At 31.9% G+C, this 17973-nt stretch overlaps 1 protein-coding gene across 32 annotated transcripts in view; it reads right to left on the reverse strand.

Moving 5' to 3' along the window:
* Positions 1-17973, reverse strand: part of LOC111063080 (longitudinals lacking protein) — a 592348-nt gene that overhangs the window by 267874 nt on the left and 306501 nt on the right. The window contains exons 5-6 of one of the 32 annotated variants that reach the window (XM_039428587.1): positions 10378-10571; positions 8867-9007 (exon numbers count right to left, since the gene is read on the reverse strand). The exons of 30 other annotated variants lie outside the window; for them this stretch is intronic. In XM_039428587.1, coding sequence (XP_039284521.1) covers positions 8882-9007; positions 10378-10571 — 320 coding nt within the window. In that variant the 3' untranslated portion in view covers positions 8867-8881. Of the gene's footprint in view, positions 1-8705; positions 9008-10377; positions 10572-17973 lie in introns of those variants that run through there. One more of the 32 variants, XM_039428592.1, reaches the window with a different exon arrangement.

Below are 17973 nucleotides of genomic sequence, written 5' to 3' on the forward strand. Positions count from 1 at the left end.
GAAAAGCTGTTTTTGTCATCTATAAATACGATATTAAACACTGAAAATCATCTACTGTGCCATTCAACACTACCGCCGCCGGTACGAGCAGTGAGTTAAATATTATGTTATAAAATTATGTAAGAGTTTTGATTTTAAATGAAATCAATACATTAATATAGCCAACATACAATATTGTTCCGCTGAAAAATTCCTAAATCGGTAAAATATTGAAAACTTTTTCTTAACATAAGAGATGTATTTCAAGTATGATGAAGGTTAGGTACGGTACCGTATGTAGACTACTGAAATCCGTGTATCAGAAACGAAAATTTGTTGAACCCAATTGAAGAGCTACATTATTAAGCTTTTTGAACAAACATTTTAAATAATATGCGTCGAATTGAATATTTTTTAAATGAAATATGCCACATTTATTTCCATTCTATCACTGAAAAGATAAGTAGGCTACGGGATGACACAAACTCTTCCAGTAAGAGTAAAGATAATGTGATGGAGGCTATAAGGTTGTTAAAAGACAATCCATTCCAATAGCACTCGTGGCGTAAGGGTAAAGAGCTCGGCTTCAAAGCGAAAGGTACTCGGTTTGAGTCCCGAAGAAGTTTTAATTTTTTGTTCTCAATTTTTTACCTCGAAACGTATTATTATAAATTATTTTTTGAAGGAAGTTGTTTTCATTACGATTGAACTTGGATTTTATCAAATAATTATTTAATGTAAAATTTTTCAATCAAGTTAATTAATTATTTAGCCTATAGGTATGGTAGTACTTTCAGAAAGGAAAGAACTAGCTTAAACACCTATACACATATGTAAAGAATAGGAAAATTATGTTTGACGCATCATCCTGTCTGAACTACTGGACTGATTTACTTGAAATGTTGCATATAAATTTTTAATCAACCTAGGATTCTTATAGGCCTATTTTCAATTCTTCTAGATTTCACATTACGTCAAGTTTTCAGTTTGTCAAGTTTTAAAAATACCCTTGCGAAGCACGGATTACCTGCTAGTATACAATATGCATATTACGTGTAATATATGTAGATTGCTCTACACCTGCGAAATCTATCAAAAGTATTGATAGATTATGTACCTAATGCATAACGTAATCTATGCAAAATAATGATACTATACAAAGGTTCATCATTTCGTCCATAAGTTCCGAAAATGTAGGCCCAACTTATTACAGTATAGTGGGAATCTATCAAGTACTCTATATAACTCCTGTAAAGTAAATTCCCCTTCTTGTCTCGCTCCAAGGGGCGATTTTTCCCTATTTCTGGTTTATTATGTGTAATCACTGATATATAAATCTGAAATCAAATTGGTGAACCATCATCTGATTTAGACAATATGCGGAGCATCAAATGGAATAAGGATAGATTCTATTGAGAACGCAATTTCCAAAAAAATAAATTATTTTATTATCAACAGAGCTGATAGCACCAATAAGCTGCCTCATTCTTTACAACGAATATTTATAATTATTTTGTCGTGGCATGCAAAAACTTGATGACTAGAGAATATTATTACAGATTTATAACCTGTTTTTCAAGAGGAGGATAGATCACTAGATTCATATTATACTGACTCAGACTTGAATAATGCGCCTTTTTTCGCAGAGAAACTATTTTCTTTATAAATGATGTCTTGCAATGCGAATAGATTCAGCAGGAATAGATTCTGCAGTTTTAATTTCCACTTTCAACTGAAGGAGTTCAACAATGTTTGCAGATGAAATGGTTCTGCAGTATAAATTTACGCTTGCATCGAAACGGACATTGAGTGCATTTGAAGACGGGTTCTTGTCCACATTCGTAATTGAGGTGTCTATTTAGTGAACACTTGTTCTTGTATTTCCTAGCACAGGTCATGCACTGAAATCTGCCATCTAGCAAAGTCCTATAACGATCTGTGTCTGTGAGCAAGCTGAAGCTGTTCCCACCATTGGCTTCAACTTCCAGGTCAAACGTTTCTAGAATCAAGAGCATTTTGTTAGATTGGTGACAAGAAATGCAGGAAATGCACAACTCACTAGAAATGCAAATATATGAGATTGGTTGTAAATGTGGGATAAGCACAATTTACAAATGAAAAACAAGGAATTTGTACACATTGGTTTACTCATTGGATTATAAGGAGGCTTCAATTCAATATCGTACATCACTGGCTAGTCAAAATACACCGTACCTTTTTTCATCGAAGGGTTAGATAGGATCTTACAATTTATTAATTTTAACTCTCACATTAGTGTTACTTGCTCCATTGCAAAATATTTCAATAATGATTGATGAATTCATCTAGGATGAATAATTTGGCTAATGGTTATTTGAATACAGAATGCAAAGAATTGGGGTATCATTCTCAGCCTCATTTTGGAGACTGTGAAAAGAACATCATCTCAGAAGCAGTAGCCTATTTCTAGATCTAGAGAATCTTTAGCTATTCACAAACTGATATCTGAGATTCAAAATTGCAAGATTTAGGACTTACTTTGAATTGTCAAGATTCATGAGAATTCAGAGGAAACTGTAAAGACTATCACCAGAAGTAATCCTTGAAGCGAATTACTAAAAATTATATTTTGATAATACAAAATATATTCAAATTATACCTTTGTCGAAGAGCAATAATTATTCTGCTTGAATAATATGGTACATAATGGAGAAGGAATGAATTGGTGATGAAAAAAAAACAATAGACTAATTTACAAATAAAAAGGAAAACAGAAATTTATTCAGAGTACAAAAAAGCAAAAACGCACAATATCCATTGAAAATAAAAAAAAAAAATCAAAATAGTGTATAATAAAATATTGAATCTCATGAAATTGGTAACAGAAATTAGCAAACTTCAAGCAAAAAGACAGACAACTCATCAATATATTCAATAATGAATAATTTTATCTGATTCTCTGATTCAGTGATAAAAAATTATGAGAATTCTAGTAATTCTTCTTGAGAAAAAAAATTATTGGACTTGAAACTATATTTCTTATAATCAAATTATTAATTTGTCTTCAAATGTAATAATTTATAGGCTTTCTTCATGCCATCCTTTTAGTTCATAATGTATATTGGTGTTATAATAAAATGTATAGAGTATGTAAAAGAACTTGGAATAAAATCTTTGAGAACTTGATTGTATAAAATCTTCATGTATAAAACGTTGAGATAAACTTGAAACTTTCAACTCGTAGAGATTCTAAACTAATACCAACTCTTTAGAATTTTTTCGAAATAAAATTTATTCACCTTCTTGAACATAGATAACAGTACTTCAATATAAACTATACTGTAACTTTTGGTATGACTTTCGATTTCCCGTCTCTTAAATAAATTGACTTTTCATTCATTGAGCTAGTGATAATATATCCATCAAAGATCGATGTTTTGTAAAGATATGGCTTTTGAGATTGGACTTTTGTTTGACGCGGTATGTGCAGTAGGGACACTTGACCATTGGCGCCATGCCGCATTCGAACTGAGTGTGTCGTTTCAGATTACCATTGGTACTATACGACTTGCCACAACGTCCGCACTTGAATCTTTCCAAGCCATCCACTGAATAACTGACTGAGTTCATCGTGTCCAACATTTCTATGCCTGCACAAACAGAATTTAGAGTAGAAACGAATTAAGGTAATAGTTTAAAACTTAAAATCTCAAATTAATTGATTTCATTAATGATAGTAATAGAATTGGAAACAAATAGTGTTTAGAATTTGAAAATTAATATAATAGGATTAACTTTCATGTCCGCTACTCATGCATCGAATGGAGCCCAACATGTATTGCAACAAACTTATAACTTATGTGTATCAGTACATTACTTCTTTTACAGAATGAAATTTGAAGTTCTATTCAATGAATAATGATTCATTGTTTTCAAAGTTTGAAAGCTAGATTACCCTTCTTTATGCATAGTTTGAAGAACATAAATTGGATAAAGTCTGAATATTATAAAGTGTAAAGTTTTCAGCTCAAAAATTTCTAGTTTTATTCAAAATTTAGACTTCTTGAATAATTATTAAGTTACTGTTCTAGATTTTTTTATTCTAGACTCTAATAGTATCTATTTGATTTAAAATTTGCTCGTTTATCAGAGTATTAAAGAGCGTAAATTAATTGTATTTTGGAAAGTGAGAGTGACATAACCAACATTTTGATTTGGACAGTATAGTATAAATTGGAAATGGGACAGTTTTGGACATGAGCCTGTTGTGCATTTCCTCATGTCAAGTATTTGTACACAATGTGATAAATAAATAAATGAATAAATGTGAACTAGGAGTTGAACGATATTTCATGGTTAAAGTTGAAAGTCTTGGCCTCAATTGAACAATATTTACAAAAATAAATGTACGCCTATTAGGAACTAATATTATGAACGAATAAAGAAACTCACTTCATTTCCAACTGTCAGATTTCTTTATGAATAGCATCGATGCTCATAATTCAACCAATAATTACAATTGGAATTGGAAGTGAATCTTAACAGAACACAAAATTTATTTCCAATGGATACCCTATTTTAAACAATATTAAATAGAGTTTTCATGGAGAAAAATCATTGGACATTGGGCAGAACGTGAACGAACCATCGAATGAACCATTCAACAGCGATAGGCTTAGAAATTCATGCTTCATGCTTGAACCCATGGTTGATATATGATTTCAAAAATTATATTGCAAGCACTGATCGGAAAATTACATTCAAATTCTTTAAAATTGGGGTTTAAGCAAGAATGGGAAATTATTACACAGTAATATGAGAGTATATATTTCTTTACTTCAAACTTAAAAAAATTACACAGTAAAATATGAAAAATACTTCTTAACTGCAACCTGATCTTCAATACGTCCATCAAAAATGATCATAAATGTGACAATTTAACAATATAATACAAATACTGTATATATGTTCACATACAAGCCATATAATGTGAGATATTACCGTATTTAGGTACAGTTCAACATTGAAGATTTTATGTTTTATAGTTATTTATTCATTAGACGTTTATTTTTTATCAACCCTTTCAAGTTTAAATTCCATTCTTCATTTATCCCCCTTTTACTTCTACAAATTCCATAAAATATATTAATTGCCTATTTTTTCAATACTTTTCATGTAGTTTATATGTTTTTTTTTATTAACGCTCAATATCTATTTCTACAGGGCTACTTGATAAGTAGTACTAATAATTCTATAAAAAATATCACCTGATAATATTTTATCACCAATAGTGCTGATTGCACAAAGGACTGTTAAATTTTAATCGTGTTTAAATTCTACGAGAATCAATCGTATGAGCCTTCTTTTCGAAGAAGCCTTCTCAGAACTAATCACATAAGCCTTCGATTCGAAAAAGCCTACTCTGAACCAATCAGATAAGTCTTCTTTTCGAAAAAGCTTCTCTGAACCAATCAGATGATAAGCCTTCTTTTCGAAAAAGCCTTATCTGTACCAATCAGATAAACCCTCTTTCGAAAAAGCCTTCTCTAAACCAATTGGATAAGCCTTCTTTTCGAAAAAGCTTTTCTGAACCAAACAGATGAGCCTTATTTTCAATTTTGATTACAATTCAACAGGCTTTTGTGCAACCAGCACATAGTTTTTTATCATATTATCAACTGAAACTTTTAATAATTTTATGGCGTAGCACAATGTGTTTCTTCAAGTTTCCCTTGAGTTTGCAGCTATAGTTGCAGTGCGGACATGTGAACTGTGGCTCGACTCCACACTCGTACTTGAGGTGAGTGGACAGGCTGGTCAGATGCTTGTAGACTCGGTTGCATTTGCTGCACGGGAAGCCAGTCGACTCTTCACCATCCTTCCTCATCTCGAACGATGCAAGGTCCTCTACCTCGCTGCCTTCAAGTAACCTGCCGATTGCCATGTACCTCAAATCACCTGTGGCCAAATTGTGCATACTCATCAGTAAAGACAATATTGAAAGTAAAATGAGTGGCTAAATCAATAACATATAAGAATATTGGATAAAAAGTCTTTGTTGAATCATTGTAAAATGTAAGAACAAAAAATTAGTAAAATGTTAGAGCAATTTAGATAATAATTCTTTGTTAAATCATCATCACAGTCATGCTTCCTGAGTAAGAATAACAATAATGAATAGGGTAACAGGTAACTCATTACAAGATGATGATTCTTAATAAGCTGAACTACTCAACTTATTTATACTCAGTCCAAGAGAATTATTTTCAATACTCTAGTTCTTGATGGAAAAATGGAAAAGTTATAGCTCAAAGTTCATGAATAAACATTATATAGATAAAATGTTGATTCGTATTGTTTTTTTTTTGCAGGAAGGGTCACACCAATAATTCAAGTGACCAAGGTCACTGTATATGATTCAAACCGTCAATGAGCGTCATACGACTGTTATATTTCAGCCGGTACCAAGGTATTTTCAAGGGATGTTCATCACAAGAAAAACGTTTACGGCATTATTCTAATTAATTTACTCTTCAATGCATGATACCATAGAGAAAACATTGCAAGTAGTTGTTTCTCTATTCTTATTCTATGGTGATACTCAACAATTCACGAACGTTGCCTTGAGAGAATGAATAAATTCTGATACATTCATGATAGTAAAAGTTATATAAGACTACAGTAATTGATTTTCTCACCACAATAATAACGTCCAGTGAATTTATGTATGTTGAATCAATTATTTTCAAAATTCTTGACAATAGTTTTTCCATGATAGTCATACTGAAATTTATGGTGGATTGTCAAAATAATTGATTGGTCCTTGTATATTGAAGTGGAGTTATGATAAGGATGTTTTCATTCTGATAAGGATAATTTGATATCCATAGAATAACCTATTTATAGCTATTGTTCACTAGAATACAACATTAGAAGGCAATTAGAATGTTAGTAAGATAAAATACATTTCTATCCTTACCTTATTCTGAAGTTTTTTCATTCAGTGTCAGAGTAATGGAACTTGACTATGTTATTCCTAATAGAATATGCTCTAATTCAATGAAGTCTTAAATTTTTAATAACAGTACACGCAAGCAGAACATTAACTACAAGCAGGTTAAAACTTGCGACGATTTTCAAATGTATATTTCAACACAAAATGACTCATCTTATAGAGAATCGTACATTTTTTCAAATGTTGCAATGAACAATTGATGTTTTAATTAATCAATGGTATGTTGATTCGAATACGCTCAGACTGTCTTCGATAGTTTTAAAATAATTCATTTCTCAATTCAGGAAGTTTCCTGTGAAATACAATTCTTGATGAACACAAGAAGTTTTTTGAATAATGAATATATAAGAATAGCAGATCTTATCCACGAGAAGATGAAAATTCTTAAAAATGAATACGGGAATGAAAGAATCTTTCTCTTGAGTAGGCAAAAGGTTCATAAATTTTACGTATTAGATTCAACTCATCTTCATAACACACATAAAGAATTATATTTTCCACACACACTATTAAATAAGTATATTACACAGTCAAGTTTTGAATATCTACAATAATATCATGAAAATGGATTTAATCAAATTCAGCCTTATCACACGCTCTCATAAAACATAATTGATTTACACGGATTGTATATTGAACTAAGAGTGGTTTAAAGTGATATGATGAATAAGTACAGTACAGTCTGTTGGAAAAGAGAATGATATACACAATGACATGATAGGTAACACAGAAATGCCAGTATTTTAGTCAAAAACTAGAATTCTTCCTAACAAACAATCTTTTGATAACTGGATAATAATTATATACTTATCAATTAACCTTTGATAACACATCTCATCTTTGAAATTAAGTTAGAACACATCTAATCTATAAATAGAAATAATATGAAAATCTTCAATTTATAAATTGAAACTTATGATAACACACTATAATTTCCTGCTTATTCTTGTTCAAGTTTCGTAATCATAATGTTAAGAAAATAAATACAGTATCTGTTATGAAAAGAGCTGATGAAAAGGGTTCACTGTTTCACTCCAAAAACTAAAATTCTTCCTAACTGACAATCTTTTGATAACTGGATAATAGATACTTATCAATTAGCCTTTGATAACACATCTAATCTTTGAAATTAAGTTAGAACACATCTAATCTATAAATATAAATTATATGAGAATCTTCAATTTATAAATATATAAATTGAAACTTATGATAACACACTATCATTTCCTGCATATTCTTGTTCAAGTTTTTGAGTTTTGTTCAAGTTTCGTAATCATAATGTTAAGAAAATAAATACAGTATCTGTTATGAAAAGAGCTGATGAAAAGGGTTCACTGTTTCACTCCAAACACGTATTGTTCCAAACTTAGCTGTTTCTTCTTTTAAAAAACTATTGAGACATGAGAGTATTATGTGGATGCTTCTTCATAATACTATGGAAGCAACAGATAATAATTATATGCTAATTTAAAAACTTCTAAGAAGTGAGATTGTTGAATTTCAAGTCTTGAAACTATATAATGAATATTGACTATGAAGGGCTACTCGTATTAATGTAAAAATTAAAAACTCAAATGAAAATTTATAAGAAGAAATATTTCAAATGAGAATGAATCAATTACAAATGTGAATGACTCTCAGGAAATACAAAGAAGAAAAATTAAGTACTGCATAATCAGTCCACAAATATCGCAGCTCACATTAAATACAATTTGACAATGGTATCGCCTTATATGTTTAGGTGCATTTAGATTGATTGCATGAGCACATCGAGGTTGAGATCACTATGTCGACAGGCCACGTGCTGTTTGAGGTTGGCTTTGCGCGTCGACTTGTACGGACAGTGAGTGCACTTGTACTGAGGCGTCTGGCCGCAGTCGTAGCGCAAATGCTGCTTCAGACTCAGCATCAGGGTGTACTTTTTGCCACACTTGTTGCACGAAAAGTCCTCGTGACCGGAAGTGGGGACAGGGGGGCGCGGTGACTTGTGTCCCCCCCAGCCACCGGGTAATACTTGTAGCAAGCGGTCAACGTCTAAAACAAACAAAAGAGTTAATTCAGTTTGAAGTATAGAAGATAATAGATGTGAATTTCACGTAGGTTACATTATTTTTAAATCCTGAATTTGATATTTTTATCGATGAAACCCTAAAGTGAAAAAAGGTTTCACTAGACCAATATTAATATCAGATCAGAGAGAAGATAAGTACCGTATGTATGTTCGTAAACCGTTGGATCTGCTCTCATTGAATGCGGTATAATGCATAGAAATAATAATATCATTGATTGGCTACTTGAAGATTTTTGAAGCTGGCTGGGGGGACTCAGAGTGTTATAAGAGTGTTAACAACCAGCTTTAATTTAATTTTGGTATAGGCCTACTGTAATTGAAAATGCTAAACTAAGAAAGAAGGTTTTGTTAGAATATTTTCAAGTCATAATTATTGTTTGTCAATGTTTCCTTTAATCACAAGGATTGGAGACTGTTTTAGATTAGAGATCAACTGTTTCAGACTGATAGACTATTTTCTCATCCATGCTTCCATGTTTTTATTTTTCTCCTGTGAAATGAAGTTTGTAGTTTAAAATTAAAATTAAAATTCTTATGTTGGGTTTCACCAACATGGGTCGGTCAACTATTTCAAATCATTTGATAATCCATTGTTCTTCATTAGAAGGACTCAAAGAAGGCAGAAAAATGTATTAAATCGACTACAATAGTAATTTTTTATTGAAAAAGGCGACTGTACAAATATTACATTCATTTATTCTACTACAAATTCTCAGATTTCCTATAGAACATCCAAGTTAATTCAATATAAATGACCTAGAGCTTTGATTTGATTGAAATATTCTCACTATTTAAAAAATAATATGGAAACCATTACTTTCTTTCAATTAGCATGAGTCTCCACTCTTTACTATAAAACGTAATTAAAAAAAGTTCATTATTTCATTCCCTAAATGAAAAAGGTTCAATTGAGTAGCAATTTTTTTTATCAATTAACATCTCTCATTGAATCAATCAATAAAATGGCCTATCCAATTGACATTGACAATGATATAATTTGTTTTTGCATCAGATACTATATACAACAAATATAATATTATTATTAGGTACTGTAGCGGATACATTGGAATTATTATAGCAAAGGAAATATAGGAACCAATTTAATTGATAAGAGATAATTCCATAGTACAATTTTGTCTTCAAAACCTTTTTATATGAGACACAACAACTAGTTAGGGATTTCAAACCATTGGCTTTTTTTATAAAAATGTTTTTAAGAACGAAAGGGTTCTAAAAAATATTTATTTATCAATTAACGAATCCTAATAGTAGCCCTATTGAATTACTTAATTGGAAAATGCGGAATGAATTAATTCAAAAAAGTGATATCCACTTGGTTAACGAGGTTGGCGTGTTTGAAAGCGACGTGGAACTGCAGGCTGCTCTTCTGCTTTGCTCGGTAGGCGCAAAAGTTGCACTGGAACTTGGGCTCAACTCCGCACTCATACTTCATGTGCCGCCACAAGTTGCGGCTCAAGCTGTACTTTCTGTCGCACCTCGGACACGGGAACTCTGAGCACATCCCACCTACAGATAGAACAATGCACGTCCTCTCATCACACAAGTAGTATTCAACTAATATTTAATTGACAAGAATGGATTAGAGCCTTGCTAACCTAACACCACTATGATTCACATGACGCAGACAATTATAACCATTTAATGGCTCAAATCGTCTACTGTTCTCGTCACCGTCATGCAATTTGCAGTGATGTGTGCAAGACTTTGAAAAAATGTATCTGAGACCGCTGGACATGAATATGGGGACATTTTCTTTTTCCTACAGCTACCTCGGAAATTTGCTGTTCCTGTACTGATTAAAATACCCAAAGATTCACTTTTCCGCTCTAGTGCGGGAAAATTTTTTTCTACACTCCAGATTTGCAACATGGCAACACAAAATAGTTAGTAGGTTATATGGAGCACCACTGCAGGAAAATCAAAATGAGGTTTGTAACTGTGGTATAGTGTGGTACGTTATAATAATATGAAGGCAGTGGACAACAGTGGATGACAGCGACAGCCACCACATGCCACCACAGCTGCCTTCATTCATTTACTACTACATTATTCAATTTTAAATAAATTAAGGTTTTTATTAATAATAAAATTACACAGAAAAAGCATTTTATGGATTTCAGGGAATTTTACCCATAATTACACACTTTTCATATTCAATGGTAACTATAGGAAAAGTTTAATGTGAAATACGTGCGCAAAGTTTGTTTGCTGCACTCAAGAAACCTTTATTCCTATTTAAACTATTTTAGTTAAAAAACTGTACATAGAAGATACAATTCAAAAAACAATCTATACTTCGAGACAATATAACATCAATTTATTTTTGGCCACAACAGATAGAAAACATCAATACAATAGTTATTTGTGCAACTAGTGCGCAAAGTGACAGTTTGCTGCACCGAAAGAAACGTTTACGCATGAGCCATAGGCGAGTGCAGAATAAAGGTTTCTTGAGTGCAGCAAACAAACTTTGCGTATGTATTTCACATTAAATTTTCCCTACAGTTACCATTGAATATGAAAAGTGGGTAATTATGGGTAAAAATCCCTGAAATCCATCAAATGTTTTTCTGTGTAATTTTATTATTAATAAAAACCTTAATTTATTTAAAATTTAATAATAATAATTCAATTATAATGATTAGTATTTCAATTGAAAATTTATCTGACTGCTTGAAGGGGGTTTATCTTATATAAGCATTGAAATGACTATTATCAAGGCACATAATAAATAGGCAACGCTGTTCTCCACTGCCATTAAAACGTGGACCACAGTCAGTGTTACCAACTTAATTTTGATTTTCCTACACTGGTGCTCCATATAACCTACTAACTATTTTGCGTTGTCATGCTGCAAATCTGGAGTACATAAAGTAATACTTTGCACATGTAAGAATATAAATTTGGGTATTCCCCAAAATCTTGTACTGAAAGGAAATTGATAGGTCTCAGAGCAAGAAGCTGTATTGTTATCACCAGATAAGGTGTCAACGGTCTAGATTAGATAATAACGGCTCTCAAGGCTATGATTTTGAACAGCCCAATGAAAATAAAAGTATTGTTGCTATTTATTTAATAATATAATATATATAGTATTTGAGGTTAGGTTCTTTGATGTTGACTAATCGGCGACCTTAGTAATCAGTCAAGCCATATATTTTGAGAATTAGCCAGACACCATGTGGCAAATTAGTTGCGTATAAATAGCATTCGCTTAGACTATGATCAGAGGGTTTAGTAAGCAAGCATGCCAAATGAATGTAAACAGAAAAGCGATTAAGGAAGCACAAAAATATTTATTGTATCAATCGACCATGAACAAAATATAAAAAACAAAACAAAAAGATAAAGGAAATGGGATGTAAATTTATTCAGCGCAATGATACATGATGCAGTTTTGGGATGTACCAATCACAATGCAGTATTTGACTGGCGCTGAAAGCGAATTAATTTAAAATGTACATGTGTTATTTATAAAAATCATATAAATTTGTAATCTTTATAGAACGTATATATTTATGTAGCCAATGTAAAATAAGAATTTAAGACTAAAATATTCACTCAATGGATAGTAATATGACAGTTTGGTATGGACTATTTGACAATATTAAATTGTGTCATAGCAGAGTGTTTAAAATCCACCAATGAGAGTGGATATTTAAATTTCATGTAAATTGAAAAGTCGGAAGTATGGTTGTAAAAGTATAGGGGAAGATCCACACTGACTTGCTTGCCAGAGGTCACCAGGGATGCCCACCAATTTTGAGAGCACAAGACTAGATCCCTTCTTAAATAATTTTACATTGAAAATTTAAAGTTGTTTGATAATTGAAAATTAAATTTCATAAGACTCAGTGAGGTCATAGTATGACATGAGTCATTAAATTTATATAGTCCCATTGGAGAGGACGACAGCAGCCCACCAGAAAAGGCCTAGGACATTGAAACAAATCCGGATCACCATCATAATTGTTAAAAATCAACACATGAATTTATTTGAAAAGCTATTAAGGAGGGCCCTCAGTGCTACGAAATAATCACAACTAAATAAAGCTAGCTTGTCAAAGGGTTATTTAAAGATTGAAATTAATATTGGAATTTGTGCAAATATTCAAACATCAAGGGAATATTATTAAGAACAATTTATGAGATTTAAATATTTAAGTATGCACAGATGGAATATTTATTAATATTTGATTTATCGTTTATGCTCACTCAGTTATCTTTTTTATCAGTAATTTATTAGAATTTTTATGAAGCTCATGTTCATAAGATAAATTGATTTATCTGAATTCCACCAGAGGCCGAACCCAAGCCCTGAGATATATTTTAATATTTATATTTTTCCTATTTATTGGAAGTAAGATTTATAAATTTTATTCGACAAGCAACAGCAAGTCAACATCTGAGCTGTATAAGTTGAAAGAATATTTATGCTGGTTAAAGAAGCACATGATATTAATGAGTGAAATAAAGCCAAGTAAAATCTTTAGTGAGCTATCTGTGATATTTTTTCCTAATATATATATTTTCTCATATTATTTTTATATTTGTTGCTCTATTTTTTATTATTGCTCGTTGATATTTTCATGTAATTATATTTTTATTTTTTGAATGGTGTACTCTTTATTTATGATCCTATCTTCATGCATGACCAATCTTGTTATAGTCTATTTTATTACCAGTATTGACATAGTATTTGAATTATCAACCAACTATATTCTTCACCGAATAAGTTGGATAAATAGGCGATATACAGCATTAATTATTAAATTTTTGGAAATATTACGTTCTCAAGATTTACTTAAATTATTCAGAACCATCACATCCGATTTGGAAGAATTCAAGGGTCATAGTATTAAGTTGCAGCAGCGATACAAATTAATAGAATTTATAAAGTATTCTGATAGAGTATCGCCTTTGATTCCACTCGGTATCATCTTACACTGCTGACCCCTTTGTCAGATGGTGGCGAGTGGCATTGGTGACGATACCATATTATCTAGTACAAAAATCAGATCCCTTATATCTATCTACCTCTCCTGCATCTATATTTGTGGATTCAACCGAATCAGTCATAAGAACTGTGAACTGTTAAAGCTGCCGACGTTTGCAGCCATCGAAAGCAGAGAATTATTTGAGCTCCTAGAAGGGCTGGCAAGAAACTGGTGGTATTTTTCTTTCAGGAGTCACAAAAATATTAAACTTATTCAAAAATCTTTGCTCTACCGACTGCGGCCAAGCAGGGCACATGCGACACCAAATATAACATCACACGCACTAGAGCGGAAAAGTGATTCTATGCGGCCTGCAATCAGTGCAGAAATGGTCAATTTCCAAGGTATCTGTAGGAAAATACATTTTCACAGTCATTGGTATACAATAAGTACTGGACATATAATATTTAAATCAATATTTTGAGTGACAAAGTACAACATCAATATAAGTTGACATCAATTCATCTATTGACGCATGGAATAGATAACTTCAAAACATTTTTTACCATCACAGGGTAACATACATTTTCAAAGTTACTGGTATATCATATAGCCTACAAAAAGTTCTGAATAAAGAATAATATAAATCAATATTTTGAGCAACAAGCAATAATATCAATAACTTATATAGGTTAAAATCAATTCATCTATAGACACAGAATAGATAACTTGAAAACACTTTCCACAATCACTGGGTAATATACGTATTCAACACTGGTACAATATTTAACAATAATACTGATTCTCATACTTACAAAACATTTAACAATAGTATTCTTACAATCATTACAATGAATGGTACAAACAATGGCATATACAATGGTACAAACAATGTTTTATACAATAAACAATGTTACAGAGTTGGACAAGAACATTTGGGTATCATTTTATCGAAAAAGATGGAAAGCATGCATTCCAGCTCCACTTGTGATGCTTGAAGGTTGGAGGTGGCGGTGCCTGAAGGCGATGTGAAACTGTAAGCTGCTTTTCTCCCAGGCACGGTAAAAACAAAATTTGCATTTGTACTGAGGCTTGGTGACTACCGGCTTGCCTACAGCCAAAACAACACATTCTTATCATCATTAACAATTAGGTATCGTATATCATTCAATTACGTTTCTATGAATAGAATCATATTTTTATTGCACAATTGCCAGCCACTAACAATGTTACGTTGTTAAGTAGTTTGTTTGCTCTGGCAGGTCAGCTATTGCAGAAGACGTTTTGTCTGTCAGTCAGGAGAATGTCCAGTAAAAGGTATTTTAGTGTCTGGATCATGTTATTAAAAAAAGTGAAACTTTTCATGTATAAATTTTTTATTTCAAAAATACCTGAGAGCCTACAGGCATGTCTTTCATATAAGTCTTAACTCAACTGATGATTATGATCATTCTTCAAACAGTTTCTTCACACAATGTATAGAAATTTGAGTTCTTTTCCACTCTTATACTAGAAAAACAATATTGAAAAATAACACACATATCATTATAATGAAAGTGAATAATAATTTATCACCGTATTCGTATTGCATTTACTACTATTACAGTAGTAGCCTACTGTAAAAGTTACAAGGATTGCTATCATTAATCACAATAAATTATATGAAAGTGACTCTTCATCATACAGTAGAATTGATGAACAAATAACAAGAAATCAAGTAATATTTCCTTCTTATTTTACTGATAAGATCATTGAAAAATTATTATAAACCATACTAAATATCTTGATATCAACTATACTAAAACAATTATTACAAAATAGCATAGACTAAGTAAACATAGGTTAGATTATAGGCTGAGTAGACTTAGTTCAAGTAATGGAATAAGTAGATCTGTCACAATAGTGTTATGAAGTAACCACTCGTAAGTTAGTAAAATGATAGCAGTTACAATATGCAAAAATGGATAGTTTTCAGTTGTCATTTATCATACGAAGGCATTGTTTCTGGTCAATAGTTGAATGCTTGAAAGCAACATGTAACTGCAGGGGATTTTTGTATTTGCTGCGATAGGAGCATAAATGGCACTGGTACTTGGGCTCAACTCCGCACTCATACTTCAAGTGTCGCCACAAGTTCCTCTTCAGACTGTACTTTTTGTCACATCTGTCACAATGGAACACACTCGCGCTGTTGTCTGTCAATCCTGCAAATAATAGATTCAATTTGAAACCGTCACGAGGACACTTATAACTAGTTCAAACTTTGTTAGTTTTTAGTTCAAAAATATCAGTATAAAAAAATGAGAAACATAATTAGTGAACGAAGCAAAGTATAATTATAAGAATTGGTATATGCTATAGGAAAACATAAAGCTAAAACCTGATGGAAAAAAGTGAATAATAATTTGAATATAAGAAATAATAATAATTAAGGTTGAGCCACTGAATGAAGAAATTAAAAAAATCGAAGTAAATGGAAAGCGCACAAAGACAGAATGCCAACTCTACCGGTTGGAAAGCCTGTGAAATCCCTGTTAAAGCTCTCAACTACGAACCAGCAGGTAAGAGAGAAGATGGAAGACTAAGGAAAAGGTGGTCTCAAAAGTAGACACGATTATAAAGTTAAACTTCAATTAAATTTTTATAAATTTCAATTTCTTAGGCTTTTTTAAAGACTGGAGCAGGTAATCATGCCTATACCGTGGTAGTCTGAAGAAGAAAAAGAATAATAATAATATCATATGATCATGTCTATACCGTGGTACTGTAATCAGAAGAAGAAGAAGAGGAATAATATCATGTGATCTGGCTGGCTTTAATGTGGTTTCAGAGTTTTCAGGTCGCACCTGTTCAATTTCAGGCCCTCTGAACAGATAATATAACAACTGGTTTTAGACAGCCGGGACCGACGAGACGATTTAACGTGACCATCATAAACACGGGAGTGGCCCGAGAAAATATCTCGCACCGATCGGGATTCAAACCCGGGCCTCTGAAATAAAAGCAAGCATCTAATCCACTAGATTTTTGCAACTCCAAGTTACACAATGTTATATATATATATATATATATAGAGGAAGGTATATTATAACAAGCAAAATAAATTAATATTGGTGATGAAACTTGTTAATTAAGCTTTGCAGAAATTATCAAAGCATAGCGATTCAAGTTCATACTAATTTGCCGAAGTTGAAATCTTATTCTCATTCCTCATTACTCAATTCTACATGCTTGATTTAATCTCATGATCGGTTGATGAATAAGAAATAGCAAATATAAAAAATGTACATTTTAAAAGGGAATTAATTCACTGACAATCAACAAATGCAAAATTGAATATGATAAAATCTTACAGGATAATATTCTTCTGCTTTTAGTCTCAAATGATTGAATAGCGTTATTTTCAAAAGTTTTAGTTACTTTATCGTGCACAAATTACAAGATACTTGAATTACAAGAAGACACAGAGAGCGATCTGCGTTCCTATAGTTGTATATATCTATATCTTAGATACATATAAGAAATATACATTTACCTATAAAATCAAAGATCTGTGAAACCGGGCTCAGAATATAATTAATCTTCACAAACATAGTAATCTTTTGCACAAATCAAGCACTTGAAAATGTATGTTCATACAAAATGAGCAATACAAACCAAAACCATGGTAGAATAACTTCAGAATTATAAAAAAATTGTTTCAAGCTTCAAAGAAAATAATCTCACAATATGAATAACGTCAAAAAAGATTTCTAATTGAAAACTTGGAACTGTCTTGCCAGTATATCCGATAAATTGTAATGTTTCTTAGCCACATGCGATTTCAAATGAATTTTCTGCTTGGAACGGAAGGGACAATGGTCACATCGGAACTGCGGCTCGATCCCGCACTCATACTTCAAATGCCGCTGCAGAGTTCCTTTCCGGTGATAGCTTCTTCCACATTTCGGGCAGGCAAATCGTTCCAGTCC

This window comes from Nilaparvata lugens, chromosome 5 (genome assembly GCF_014356525.2).
Source record: "Nilaparvata lugens isolate BPH chromosome 5, ASM1435652v1, whole genome shotgun sequence".
Taxonomy (NCBI): Eukaryota; Metazoa; Arthropoda; class Insecta; order Hemiptera; family Delphacidae; genus Nilaparvata; species Nilaparvata lugens.